The 15,375-nt window shown below is 42.8% G+C and overlaps 1 protein-coding gene and 1 long non-coding RNA gene across 3 annotated transcripts in view; one reads left to right on the top strand and one right to left on the bottom strand.

Moving 5' to 3' along the window:
* LOC138757250 (uncharacterized) overlaps positions 1–15,375 on the bottom strand; it is a 124,787-nt gene that overhangs the window by 9,931 nt on the left and 99,481 nt on the right. The window lies entirely within an intron of this gene.
* The window catches only part of pigo (phosphatidylinositol glycan anchor biosynthesis, class O), a 57,622-nt gene that overhangs the window by 9,938 nt on the left and 32,309 nt on the right, over positions 1–15,375 (top strand). For both annotated transcript variants that reach the window (XM_069924260.1, XM_069924261.1), the window contains exon 4: positions 13,007–13,166. In XM_069924260.1, coding sequence (XP_069780361.1) covers positions 13,007–13,166 — 160 coding nt within the window. The remainder of the gene's footprint in view (positions 1–13,006; positions 13,167–15,375) is intronic.

Genomic DNA, 15,375 nt, shown 5'->3' with positions numbered 1-15,375 from the left:
CGAGAGAAACTCAGCAGGTCAAGGGGGGTCCGAGAGAAACTCAGCAGGTCAAGGGGGGTCCGGCAGAAACTCAGCAGGTCAAGGGGGGTCCGGCAGAAACTCAGCAGGTCAAGGGGGGTCCGGCAGAAACTCAGGGGGGGCCTGACCTCGCCAGGACCGTTGCCCACTCCCCCTCCCTGCCGCAGGCCGACCCACGACTCACGGTGACGGGGCCGCTGATCCGCCGAGATGCCGCCCTGCAGCGAGAGCCGATGCCCCCGCACTGTCTTTGTCCAACCCAATCGCCCGCAAACCCCGCCCTCCCGCACACAGGCCTGAGTAAGGATTATGAACTTTAATCTCAGGATAAAACGATCTTCCAATAGTTTCATGTCACAGTGATAAATATATTCCTGGTTAAAAAATGGTCCTGCACCTGGATACAAGCTCATTAGGCATAAAACTTGAAAAGTGTGTAAATCAAAGGATACCTGTACCAATGGAAAAAGGGCATGGCAAATAACCCTGCTAGAGTTCATACCCACAATCAGTCACCCATTGGATTGTTTCAGGAATCATGTTATTCTCCCACATTCTCAATAGCCCTCAGATTTTACTATTCGACAGCACACTAGCAACATTTGACAAATCCTCTATAGAGAAATATTTATTGAATATTTTATTTCTCATTTGTTAATGCTTCTGAAAAGAGTTTATCTAAAACTATTATTAAACATTTATTTTAATAAGAAAAAGTTTAACATTACATATGTTGAAAGAAGAGGAAACATGCAGATGTTGTTGAAAATTTTCAATAAATATTTAGTTCGGCCCTCGACTTAGTCCAAGTTTTTAATTTTGGCCCTCCGTGAATTTGAGTTTGACACCCCTGTTTTAATGGAACAACATTTTGAAATTCTTTGTTGACAGGCAGAAAAAGTTAAAGTTATCATTTGGGCACATTAACAAAAAAAAAAAAAAAAAAATCCATAGCATCTTGTGTAAGAAAATGAATTTTTCAAAAATAGTCCCAAGGTAGCACTTTTTCCCTATGAAACATAAAATAAAATTAGAAAGGTATAGCTCTGATTTAAATTCCACTTGGTCCTAAATCTCTTGGGAAGTTTAATTTTTTTAAAATGTATATCTGATTCGAAGAAATGCAGATTTGGTATCCAAATGGCATTTTGGAATCCATTTATTTTCTGTTTTTAATGGTCTAGTCATTATTATAGCTTGCAGGATTTTGAAATATGGGTACATGTTAAGAGATTTATTCCCTAAGTAGATGATTTCAATAGTCAATTTGTATACAGGAAATTTTCATGCAAACAATGATCTGGTGAATGAATAATTAGTAATTGGCCAACGTGTTAGGAAAGACCATGATTTAAAGATGTTCCAACTTGCAATATTTCAAAGTTGTGATGATCAGAATCCATTTTGATTAAAGGTAAGTCAGGGTCAACCTGGCATCAATGTGATTTCTTTCTCTTAAATAAATGCTTCCGTCCAATCAGTGCACACAGATCGCTCGCTACCACCACCATGCCTGCGAGTCAACATCATCATTTTGGTGCTCCCCTTGTAATGACATCAAGGGAGTGTGCTTTGTTGGACTCAATGCTGTTTTTTGTTTTTTAAAAAGTGATTTGCAAAGCATGCACAGATTGTGTCGCTAGGGAGAGAGAGATTGAAGAGGGCGAAAGAGCGACGGCAATCTGCGCACGAGTTCCAAATCACAACATAGTTTATGAAGTGACACCTCTGCCCCAAATTATCAGGTGTCAGCTTGGGCTCCCAGCAGGAGTGGGGTCGTTGACCCCCTCCTCCCCCCACCACTGCTGCCGCCGGGAGCCTCCAGGCATGTGTGACGCAAAATGCTACCTGTACAGGTAGATCGCGACTTAATATAATTTCACCTTGCAATGCAAGTTGCAGAACCAACCCCCATTACATTGGGTCTGTTAATCACAAGCTTGTAGTGGCAGCTATGAGGAAAGAAACACTCAACCACCATGTTGGGGGTTTTCAACGTTTTAATTCAAAATCCGTGAGTGCCCCTTTAAGGGCAGCATGGACAGTGATGTCATCATGCTGCCTGAGGCATGTGCTCAGTTCAAACCATGAAGCAAGGAGGTCCCCCGATGGCACCATGTACTTGCAGCTGCCCTGCCGGCGCGGGGGTACAAGTGGGCCTGGTTCGCTACGAGTATGTGCAACGCCACACAACCCTCCCCCCAGAACCGGCTCATGCGCCTTGCCACTTGGGCGGGTGGCCATTTGAACTGGCTGAGTGGAGTCCAGGTACGCCAACTTGAGGTGTTTGATCGTGAATAGTTCTCCTTTGCCCCCAATGTCTTGCCCAATCATTGCAGGACACAGTAGGGGTCTTCATAGGGGCGCAGTGTGCGAACCTCACCAGACGAAAACTTACTCAGCTGTGTCAAATTCCTTGGACAGGCAGGATGGTCAGCCACTGTGGTGCGACGGAGGTGGTTGGGGGGGGGTGGAGCTAGAGTGGCGAGCTTACTCCGAAGGTCTGCCAATAAGGTTGGATTGTCTTCTGTTGATTCTGAGACTGGGCCGAAAAACTCTCAAGGTAGCGACAATGGCACGCCGTAAACCAACTCCGTGGATGATAACTGCAGATCCTTCTTCGGGGCCGTCCTGATGCCGAGCAGAACCCAGGGCAACTCATAAGCCCAACCGGGGCCGGTGAGGCGAGCCATGAGGGCCGACTTAAGGTGTTGGTGGAATCGCTCCACTCGGCCATTGGCTTGAGGGTGATATGCCGTGGTGTGGTGGAGCTTGACCCTCAAAAGGCTCGCCCCTTGTGTCTAGAGAGTAGATGTGAATTGGGCACGTCCGTTGCTGGTAATGTGCGCCGGGACTCCAAACCTGGTGATCCAGTGAGCGAGTAAGTTCCTGGCACACGTCAATAGGCGAAAGTGTCTTTCAGCAGAATGGCTTCCGGCCACCTTGACGCTTGGTTAACCACTGTCAACAAGTAGTGGGCGTCCCTGGACACCGGCAGGAGACCCACGATGTCCACCTGTATATGTTGGAATTTCTTGGCAGCAGAGTCGAACCGTTGTATCGGGGCTTTTGTGTGACGATGTACTTTGGAGGTCTGGCACTGCATTCAGCTCCTCGCCATCTGGGCTATTTATTTTATGAGCCCATGCCACACAAAACGCTCTTGTCACCATCTGAACTGATGTTTTGACCGAGGGGTTGGTCAAGTCGTGGACCATGCTGAAAGCCTGCGACCTTCACTGCGGCAGGACTACAGGGCGCAGTGAGCCGGTGGAAATATTGCAGAGCAGCGTGTCTGGGCTGCCTGGCAACCGGGGGGCCCGAAGTTGGAGTCCTGTAATGGTGGTGTGGATGGCCTGTGTGTCCATGTCCTCCCTCTGGGCCTGTGCTAACTGGGCGTAATTCAGGTCGGAGGCAAGGCTTTGGATGCCGGTCTGCGAAAGTGCATACCACAACATTGTTTTTACCTGCCTGGTGCCGGATGTCGGTGGTGAATTCTGATACATAGGATAGGTGCCGTTGCTGGCGAGCCGATGAGGGGTCTTTTGCCATCGCGAGGGCTTGTGTGAGCGGCTTGTGGTCAGTGAACACGGTGAATGGTCTGCCCTCCAGGAAATATCGGAAATGCCTGATGGCCAGATACAGGGCCAGGAGCTCCCTGTCGAAGGCGCTGTACTTTAGTTCCGGAGGACGGAGGTGTCTGCTGAAAAAGGCTAGCAGGCGCCACTGGCCGTTGACCCATTGTTCCAGAATGCCCCCAATGGCTGTGGCCAACGCGTCCACTGAGAGCGTGCTTTGAGCATCTGACTGCAGGCAGGCTAATAGAGTGGTGCTCGCCAGAGCGTCTTTCGTTGCAGCGAAAGTGCCCTCCGCCTCTTCTGGCCATACAGGGACTTTGTCCTTTGCGGCGATCAGCGCAAATAACGGCAGCATGATGCGGGCTGCCCCGGGTGGTAGAAGTTCACCATGATAACAAACTCCTGAAGGCCCTTGAGGGTGGTGGGCTTTGGGAGCTGGTGCACTACTGCAACCTTCTCCGGCTGCCGAGATGGTATGGCCCAGGAACTGCCTGCCGAACTGGCACTTGGCTACGTTGACTGTGACGCCGAACTCTGCCAGATAAGCGAACAGTGCGCTGAGATGGACCTTGTGCTCGTTGCGGTCTCGACTGGTGATGAGGATGTCATCGAGATAGATGAACACAAAGTCCAAGTCTCTCCCACCGCGTCCATCAGGCACTGAAAGGTTTGGGCCGCATTCTTTAACCTGAAGGGCCTCTGCAAGAATTTGAAAAGGCTGAATGGGGTAACGATTGCGGTCTTGCCGATGTCATCAGGGTGGACCAGGATTTGATGGTAGCTCTGTACCAGGTCGACCTTTGAGAACACTTGGGCGCTGTGCAAGTTCGCCGAGAAGTTCTGAATATGAGGGATGGGTTATTGGTCTGACATGGTCGCGTCGTTAAGGTGACGGTAGTCCCCGCAGGGTGCCAAGCCCCTGAAGTTTTGGGGTCCATGTGCAGGGGGGAGGCCAAGGGGCTGTCGGATCTACGGACAATTCTCAGTTCCTGCAGTTGGAAGAATTCTTCTTTGGCCAGTTGTAGCTTTTCTGGGGTTAATCGCCTGGCTTTGGCATGAAGCGGGGGACCCTGGGTTGCTATGTGATGGTAGACTCCATGTTGAGGCATGGCGGCAGTGAACTGTGGCTGCAGGATGGAGGTAACTGATCAAGGATACTTGTGTGTTCGTCCTTGGGGATGCTGATGGCGGCTATTCCTGGCTTGCACGCATCTCTGGCATCCAAGTGGATGGATTGAAAGGTGTGGGCGTTAACTAACCGCTTGCCCTTGACATTCACTAACAGACTGTGCGCCCAGAGGAAGTCGGCCCCCAACAGCACCGTGCCCACTGAGCCCAGCACAAACTTCCAGTGGAACCTGTCCTTTCTGATCTGGATCTGCACTCTGTGGGTTCCGAAGGTCCTGATAGCAGATCCGTTGGCTGCCCGCAGAGTATGACCCCGTGCTCTGGTGTGGGTCTCGAGGGCTGTCGGGGGGAGAATGCTCAGCTCTGCTCCGTTATCTACTAGGAACCGTCGGCCAGTTCAAACCATGAAGCAAGGAGGTACCCTGATGGCACCATGTACTCACAGCTGCCCCGCCAGCGCGGCAGTACAAGCGGGGCCGGTTTGCTATGAGTATGTGCATTGCCACAAGCTATTATTAGTTTTACCTTCTGTTGTATTAATAGATTTTAGCCTTTTAAGATTGGTTAAATTTCATAAATAATATCTTGAAGGTAGTCCAGGAAGGTCAGCAATGAATAATTTCATAAGGAGCAAGGCTAAATAATATGAAATTTCATGTTAAAAATGACCTTTATTACAAGAGGGTTGGAATACAGAAATGGAGAAGCATTATTACGCTTGAGGAATAATTGAGACTACTGTGTTGAGTTTCACTAGGCTTATTTCTGGGATTAGAGGGTTGTCCTTTCACCAATGACTCTATTCATAGTTTAGAAGAACGAGGGGTGATTATGTTGAAACAGATGAGATCCGGAGGTTATGAAAAGATAAATGTAGAGATGCTTCCTCCAGTGGAAGAGTCCTAAACAAGGAAAAATAGTTAAAATTTTGGGGGCAGTCATTTAAAGCAGGTGCAGAGGAATTTATATTTACTAGGGGTGCCAAGTCCCTGGAATCCTCTGCTTCAGAAGGTTGTGAAGGAACAATCAATGGAGGTACCTGAAGATGACACATTTCTTGAAAGAATGGGGAATTGGGCGCTGTGGTGACATTTTGCAAAAAAAAAGTTGAGGCTTGGAGCAGAGCAGCCATTGCCATGCTGAATGGCAAGTGACTTGTCCTTCCAGGACACTTAAAACAAGTATGTATTAATTTCACTAATTGCCTTCCTCTAAGCCAAAATGTTTATTTAGTGGGGCCTGGCCTACTGTCTTTCCCTGGAAGCTCAGCTGGTTAAGGAGTTTTGCTTGTGTACTTGGCCAAATGAACTGACAGCTGAAGAGGGGTTATTCCTCGATTTATGATCTGACATTCAAAAATCACTCTTGACCCATTTAAAACAAAAAGTAAAATTATGTAAATATGTAGAAGTTAAACCACTAAAAGATGCACATAAACAATATTTAAACTAACTTGCATCAAGGGAAAAATAAACCTACGAAGAGCTGATTTCTGCTATCCATTTTAATAAGATTAGTACACTTTAACCAGATTTAATTCAGTATAGAATTGGCAGGCAAATTTCCCAGCCAATAGGAATAATCCTTTCACTATTTACAGATGAGTTCCTGACTGGCAGTGCTTTTGGTATGTGCAATAAATTGAATGGACAGGCTGTTGTACTTAACCAAGTATTGGCACTTGCTACAGTTGACTTAAAGATCGAGAAAGGTGTACCCTCTTCTGACTTAAGCAACAGTGAAGTGTCACTTCAGGTATATCTGATGGCCAGAATACTGAAACACCCAAGACACTGAGCAGTCTGTTGCATTTTTAAAAATTTCAATCTCTGCAAATTAAGTGCACTTTTCAGTTTACTTTTAAAATATTTTCAAGTATGAAAAATTAGAACACCTGCGAGATAACAATTGAAGCTGTTTAATTCTTGTAAATTAGTTTGAATTTGAAATATTTGAATGAATGTAGTCCATGCAACTAATTTTTTACTTTTTAAGTGGCAATTATTATAGTTTAATATGCAATTTTAATAACTCCCTTAAACTTTAACAAATTGTGCTGCCTTTAGGCCTTTATTACATGAAAAAAGATTGTACTGGAGAAGACAACAAAAAGCATTCTTTGCAGGAGGGAAAATGAATGGCTCATAGCAATGTCTCCATGCTTTAACTGCACATGCACTTCAGAGATTGCTGTCCAATTTACACTGTAACTGCAGTCTGAATTTTGAAAATTTTATTTATAATTTTACAGACTCTTATTAACCAAGTGGTATAGGGGGAACAAACCTCCCCTTTTACAGATTATTGTTTACTGAGTCCTTACCCAGGAAAAAAAACATAAATATCACTTTTTATAAATAATAAAACAAGTATATAAGGGAAGAGGAAGGGGGAAAAAAGGGGTAGTCAGCAGGGTTTGCAAGTTAACTCTTCGTTCTCAGTGTTTCAGGACTTGTTAAGTCCTGTTATTCCTGTCGATAAAGACTCTGGGAGGCAAATCGCACCCGCGTTTCGATGTGCCACAGGTATGGCTGCCATATCTCAATGAATGTGTCATATTTCTCCCTCAAGTTATAAATAATTTTCTCCAGGGGGACGCAGCTCTGCAACTCCATACTCCATCTTGCTGAGAGTCAGAATACCATGTAACCATTATGCACTTCCTGGCCACTGCCAAGGTGACCTTCACAAATTGAATTTGGTGTTTAGACTGTTTTAGACACAAGTCAGTAATGTCATCCAGAAGGAACAGAGCAGGGTCTTGCGGATATTCCACCCCTGTGAATTTTTTTTTTCAATATGTCCCTGAATTCTACCCAAAAGGGTCTCACCTTGGTGTATAGCCACATTGAATGCACAAAAGTTCCTGTCTTAACGCCGCATCTAAAACCGAAGTCAGGGATTTTCGGTTTGACCTTGTGTAATTTTTGTGGCATGAGATATAACTGGTGCAAAAAGTTGTATTGCACCAGTCTATATCTGATGTTAATAACAGCCTTCATGCTGTCCTGATAGAGGTCAGACCAGCATCATTCAGGAATTTTTGTTCCCAAATCAGACTCTCACCTTTGCCTCGCTTTATGGAGACCCGGTTTTGGGCTCTCATTTTGGAGCTGAAATAAATTTACATGTGATCTCCCTTCAAATTAGAGTCTCCATGTAACTACACAGCGGCAGGGCCATAGATGGACCTAATTTGTCCCTCAAAAAAGATCTTAATTGAAGATAGCTGAAGAAGGTCTTGTTTGATTGGTCGAATTTGTTTTTTAATTGCTCGAATGACATGAACTCGCCCTTATCGTTAGAGTTCTCGGTACACCTGATCCCTTTCTGGCACTAGATGTCCAGGATCTTGTTACCCATAGTCATAGGGATTAACTTATTCTGTGTTAGGGGCGTTTTAGGAAACAGCCCTACTTTTAACTAAATAATCTGGTTTATTTTTTTTGCCACATTCAAATTAAGTGCCTTAATATCGGGTTGTCTATTTTTTGTATTATTAATTTGGTATCCCATTTGTAAATAATGTCTCCTGCTCTCTCCTCCCTACTGTGTGTAGACCAATTTGTGCCCAGGAGGGTAAACTGTCCCCTTCAGAGAACAAGGTGATAAACCTCGCCTGGGCTGCCAATAATTTTTTTAAATCTGGTAGTCTCATCCCTCCCAGGCTATAGTCCCAGGTCAATTTGTCTATGAAGACTCTACCTACTTTGTTCCTCCACAGGAATTGTCTAACACATCCATTGAGTGTTTTGAAAAAACCTCTGGGGCAATGGTATGGGCGAAGATTAGAAGAGATAGTGTAGCCTTGGCATCACTTTCATTTTAATGCAGTTGACTCTACCCATCAACGTGATAGGCAGATGCATCCACCTGCGCAAATCCTCCTCAATGTTTCCAAGCAAGGGGAGATGGTTCAATTTGTATAATTTTGTAAATCCATATTCCTAAATATTTCATCCCCTTTTGTAGCCACTTGAACTTACTCTCCTGGTGGTATTTCTCATACTCCCCATTTGTTAGTGGCATTATTTCACTCTTATCATAATTAATTTTGAATCCCGAATTTTTTGCCATAATTCTCCAGTATAGTCTGCAACCTGGCCAATGGCCCTGTCAAATATATGAAAACTTCATTTGTGAACAAATTGATTTTGTGTTCTTCCTAGCCCACTCTAAACCCTTTAATGTCTGGATCCCAGCGAATGGCTTCTGCCAAAGCGAATAGAGCAGGGGATAGCAGACAACCCTGTCTACTGGATCTGGTCAGTGGGAAAGCTGAAATGTCTGGCCATTAATGATAACTTTGGCCTTGGGTTTGCTGAACAGTGCTTTAACCCAAATTATAAATGAATGTCCAAATCCAAATTTCTCCAGCAATTTCACTAAAAAAAATCCTACTCCAGTCTATCAAAGACTTTCTCAGCATCAAGTGACATGGCTATACTAGGATCCAACCTTGACTATGCTAAGTGTATTATAAGTAACCTACTTGCATTGTCTGCCAATTGTCTTTCCTGCATGAACCCCACCTGATACAGATTTACTAGTTTTGGTAAATACAGAGCCAATCTATTTGCCAAAGCTTTAGCTAATGTAGTCCATGCTCAAAAGTGAGATTGATCTGTAGGAAGATGACCTCATTGGATCTCTATACTTTTGAGGAATTACTATAATTATTGCCATTGAAAAAGACTCCAGGAGAGTATGGGACTCGGACACTTGTTCTACCACATCCATAAATAGTGCCATTAACAGGTCCTTAAATTCTAAATAAAGTTCTAAATTCTAAATAAAACCCAGGAGGAAACCCATCCTCCCCTGGAAATATATTGGTCTGCAACAAGCTCCATGCTTTTAGTATTTCTCCTTTTGAGAAGGGAGTATCTAACCCCTCTTGCTCCTCAGATTCCAGGTTAGACAATTTCAGGTTGGACAAGAATTCTTCCATTTTGTCCAATCCCTCTTCAAATCAGATTTATAGAATTCTGTGCAGAACTGTCTAAACCAGGGGTGTCAAACTCAAATTCGCAGAGGGCCAAAATTACAAACTTGGACTAAATCGTGGGCCAAACTAAATATTTATTGAAAATTTTCAACAACATCTGCATGTTTTCTCTTCTTTCAACATATGTAATGTTAAACTTTTCTTATTAAAATAAATGTTTAATAATAGTTTTGGTTAAACTCTTTCCAGAAGAAGCATTAACAAATGAGAAATAAAATATTCAATAAATAATATTTCTCTATAGCCTTTAAGCTCCTTTTTAATTTTTTTTTTCCACAAGCCAACAAGTCAAAAAAATAACAACTTGCTTCAATGACAAACAGGTTTGTCTTTTAAAATGATGAACATATAGTCTGCCTCCCACCTGTCTTGAAAGGTCCTGTTTTCTGTCTTTCGTTTGGCCATTTTCCGTAAAGGGTTTATTACATGTGAGTTGGGCGACAGGTCGCAGATGCTAATGAAAGTAAAGAGAGGAGGTGGGGGCGATTAGCGAGCTGACGGGTCAACGCATTTGCAAAGCATTCTGGGATTTGTAGTCTTAGCTGTGCATGCGCTATACTGGCGCGGCGGCCAGCGGGCCAGCTCTAATACATATTTGATATGATCTTGCGGGCCAAATATAATTATATCATGGGCCAAATTTGGCCCACGGGCCTGAGTTTGACACATGTGGTCTGAATACTTCATTTATTTCTTTAAGCTTATACAAAATCCTGCCTGGCCCTGTTTGAATTGCGTTGATTATCCTTGCGGATTCCTCTGCCCTCAACTTCCAGGACAATACCTTATGGGCTCTTTCCCCTAGCTCATAGTACCTTTGCATAGATCTTAATATCACTTTTTCCATTTTATATCTTTGCAAAGTGTTCTACTTGAGCTTTTCATTTATTAGTGTTTTGTACGTTCCCTCAGAGCCTGATCTTTGGTAGTTCTTTTCCAAATGAGTTATCTCTTGTTCCAATTAATTGACCTCCCTGGTATGTTCTCTTTTAATACTTTTAGTATTCCCAATTAACTGTCCTCTCAGGTAAGCTTTCAATGTATCCCATAACAAAATTTTATGAGCAGTGGAGGCACAGTTAGTTTCGCGAAACAATTCTATTTGAGCTCTAACATAGTTGCAAAACTCTGGCTTTTTCAATAGCAGCGGATTGAGGCAACACCAGTATGCCTTGGCCTGTTTATCATGCATGATGATATTTAAAGTGAATAATCTGATCATATTCAGTTTCTACAATTCTATCTTCGAGCTGAGCCAAGGCAAGAAACAAGTCAATTCTGGTGTAAGGGTTGTGCTGCTTCGAGTGGAAAGAATAATCCCTCTCCTTTGGATGCCATCGTCTTCAAGCATCCACCAGATTTAACTCTTTCATGAAAGCCAGCATTGTTTTTGCTGCCCAAGCTCATGTCACTTTCTTGGCTGTTTTGTCTATTGCCGGATCCAGGCAAAAATTAAAATCCCTTCCATTTAAGACATTTTCCTGTCCTTTAGCCAATTGCAAAAAGACATTTTGTATGAATTTTTCATTGTCAAAATTGGGGGCATACATGTTCATGCGTGTCCAGTGTTCCGAATATATTTGACAGTGTGCTATTACGAATCTGCCCGCTGGGTCTATGACAGTGTCCTCGACGTTTATCGGGATGTTTTTCGCTATTAAAATGACTACTGCCCTGGCTTTGGAGCTAAAGGAGGATGCTATCACCCAGGCTTTTAAGTTTTTGATGTTCACTATTCATCAGTTGGGTCTCTTGTAGAAAGGCCACACCCACCGTCATTTTTTAAAATGTGTGCCAAGACTCTCTTAAGCTATTAACATTAAAGCTCAAGAACTTCATCATTTCATCCATTGCCCCAGCTCTTTTTCCTTTGATTAGCCCCCCCCTTCTCTCATTGAATACCTTCCTTTTGCTCAATCTGTAGTATTTTTCCTTTTGGTCCTGCTGGCTAAATGGAAATGAAATCCTAAAATATTAAGACAAAATATTTTAAAGTTCCAAACAAATAATGTATGACCCTTATTCCTTTCTCCCCCAGATCCAACCCTCCCTTCTCCCTTGACACCAACACAAAAGCTCTTGGCGCCACTGCCCTTCTCATTCCGGGGCGTGCCCATTGCACCCATCCTCTACATTCCCATCAATTTAGTTGCCCCAGAGCTCGCAGCGAACTCTCTTTCTTAATTAAAAAGAAATATTTGCTTGTTAAACTGTTATTTGTTTCAACTGTTCTACATTGTATACAGCCTTTAGCTTGAAGCCCTTCTCTCCCCGTGTTCCTTGGAGATTTTTCTGGGTGATGAATTTCAGTGCCTCTCTGGCCTCGGTGAAAAATGTTCTTCCTGTTGCCAGGAATATTTTCAGGGTCGCTGGGTACAATAGAATTGATCCAATTCCTTTATTTCTCAGTATTTTCTGAATCTTGTCATTGTGCTGTAATATCGAGGGATATTGTTTGCCTTGTTGGTCCTGGATCTCTACCTAGTCTTCCATTCACATTTGGGCCATGGGTTTCAATGATGGGAGAAAATGAGCTTCCTTCCTGCATTACAGGGAATGGTCAAGAAATGAAATATCAAACTATATCTACTTTATTATAGCAACAAAGTTATACTTTTGAAAGCCTTGAAACAGGTTTTGTGATTAAAGCAGGGCACTGTGATAAGTAATCTATGGTGAATTAGTTTATTTTTGACTAAAATGCAAGATGCAAAAAAAATAAAAGCTTTTGTACATTTTTGAAATGTCAAGGTAGCAGGATGGGCTTAAAGTCAATGTTACATAATTTGCAGTAAGTAAGTACAGCAAATATGGAAATGTGAAACTGTGTCCCCCTGGAGAAAATAACTGATAATATGAGGAATAAATAAGACGTACTTATGGATATTTGGCATGTAGGGATTAATCTTTGATTGCTTTCCTCCCCTCCCCTCGCCCTCTCACCTGATCCAGAAAAGTCATATAATTTTTAGGCCTGAGAGATTGGTGAAGGTGCCTGGCAGATCTTTCTCTTATTATTTCTGTTTTTCTAAACTATTATATCTATCTTTTGTTTTTTTTCTAAGGGAGGGGGATTGCTTACAATTAGAGTCAACAAGGATTGTTGCTAAATGCATTGGTTAATTGTCTCATTGGACTTGTTTGACTTTTTAAATTGTACAAATAAAATATTCAAAAAAAGTAAGTACTCCAACACCAGTTTAAACTGTTGAAAATTGTAAAACAAAAAGGGCAAAATAACTTGTGCTTGTAATTTTTTTTGTGTATTTGATAGGACATTAATTGCAACACTTCAAAACGATACCTTGCTGGTTGTCATGGGAGATCATGGAATGACAGAAACGGGAGATCATGGAGGTGACAGTGAGGGAGAAGTTGATGCAGCTTTGTTTATTTATAGTCCACTTCCCATGTTTGAGATGAAAACCGTTGAAGTAAGTTTTGCAGAATATTTTCCCTTGGCGTTGATTCCAACATGGGTGTGGGGAGGTGTTGTGGGAAGGTTTGAACTATATTCGCAGGAAGATGGAAAACAAAGTGAGGTATCAGAGAAAAAGGTGGTTGGCGTACAAGTAGGGTCAGCTGGAAGGGAGTTTGTGTGGAAAGACGGCAAAATTGCAGCCATGAGAATGTGTTACAATTCAACAGGGACACAGTCAAATATAACAAATAAAGTTCTAAAGGTTTTGTATTTACTGTTAAATGCATGCAACAAAAGGACCAAAATGGATGACCTTGTAGAACAGCTGCATGAATGGCAGGTATGATGTTGTGGCCATCATGGAGTCTAGCTAAAGGATGCATGTCATTGGGAGTTGACTGTTCAAAGAAGAAGTGTTTCAAAAGGATAGAGGATATTATAGGTTGAATTAAGAAATGGCTGTTATACAGACCTCCAAACTGTAGCTGGAATTTGAACAACAAATTACAACAGCATGAGAAGGCATGTCAGAATGACAATGTTATGGTAATCATGGGGGATCTTTCTTCAATGAATATTCTCCACCCATCAACCTCGATGGTATCTGTCTAAAACTAAACCATTTGCAATTTTGAATTATTTTTGACCTTGGGATGTAGCATAATATCAGCCATCTTGATCAGCACCTATTTTGATCTAATTTACTCCTTACTGCCATCTCATTGAAATTCAAATGAGCTAGCTTGTGCATCCTGTGGCAGATCTCACTCATCTTGTTCAGGGCTTGATTTGTTGGGGAATCCAATCAGCATTTGAATTGGATGCAACATATAATAACTCAGCAGTAAGTAGGCTGAATATTTAAGACATTGACAGCTGACAAGTTTCAGGTAAGGCTGTATCCAAGTAGTGAAAAATAAGGATTAAAGTTTCAGGTTGAGAACTTCAGAAATTTGGAAAGTCAGAAAATGGGTATATTTGAAACTGCAGAGAAGATGGGAGGAATAGAGGGAGGGAGGTAATGATTACTTTCCCTGGAAGTTGTATGATTCAAACAGGGAAAATGTCAATCATTTCTCATTGTCAAACTCAAAATAGCCTTCTTTTCCTTTAAAGTACTTGTTCAACATTTTCTTTGTCCAAAGCAGAATTTTTTAATCCTGTTACAGCTCCTCCTTTTTATTTTTTTAAATTTTTTTTATTTAATATGCCAAAATATAACCAATCTCTAACAATGTTTACACAAACTTTGTACGTATATATAACATAGTGACTTTTTACATTTCCTCCCTGACCCCCCCCTCCCTTCCACCCCCAATAACTATAGAGAGAAGAGAAAACTACTGAAAGAAAAGAGAAAATATAAAAAAAGAGGGAGCATGTCATTTAAATGTTGTGTGATTCACTTTTTCCTTGCGTATTCTATATCTTGTTAAGAGCTGGAAGCCCAAGATTGCAATTACCAAAAAATTTTGTATATGGGTCCCAAATTTGTTCATATTGTGCATAATTGTCTCTTAAGTTGTAAGTAATTTTCTCTCATGGAATACATTTATTCATTTCTGTGAGCCACTGCTTCTCCTTGATTCATTTTTAAAATCTGCATTTTGAAATATGAGGACCTAAAAATTGGAACAGGCCATTTGACTTCAGAAATCTCCTCAGCCTTCGACAAGTTGATCACTTCTGCCTCAGCATTAACTGAAGGATCGCACAACCAGACTGGTTGAGTTTAGTGAGCAAAATTGATTTATTGCAGGCGAGTGGCTGGTCTTGTACTCCCAGCCTGGACCTGGCTGAGAACCGCGCTGGGGGGCCCTGACGTTACTGGGGCATCATGTGGGTCGCCAAGCGCAGGCTTCTGAGCCTGGTGCCGAGGTCGGGAGGAAACCCCCGACGGTGCCATTTTGGCCGGCTGCCCTGCCGCATGCGTGACGTGGAGCCGGTTAGCCTGCCTAATGGCGTACCGCCACACAGTCAACCCCCCCCCACCCCCAGAATGGGCGCCAATGTCCTTTTTTGCCAGGTGGCCTTGCTTCTTGGGTAAGGCCACAACTACTGGCTCAGTGGGGTCAAGGTGGGCTGGCTTTAACCAGTCCACCGTAAACAGTTCCCTCTTACCACTGATGTCCATGGTGAAAGTGGATTCTGAATGCTGGATGATTTTGTACGGCCCGCCTGATTTAAAAACTTACTCTGCGGAATACAGCTCGCTGGGGACG

Source organism: Narcine bancroftii, chromosome 3, assembly GCF_036971445.1.
Source record: "Narcine bancroftii isolate sNarBan1 chromosome 3, sNarBan1.hap1, whole genome shotgun sequence".
NCBI lineage: Eukaryota > Metazoa > Chordata > Chondrichthyes > Torpediniformes > Narcinidae > Narcine > Narcine bancroftii.
The sequence above is the reverse complement of the archived record's forward strand: the minus strand, read 5'-3'. Positions and strand labels throughout refer to the sequence as shown.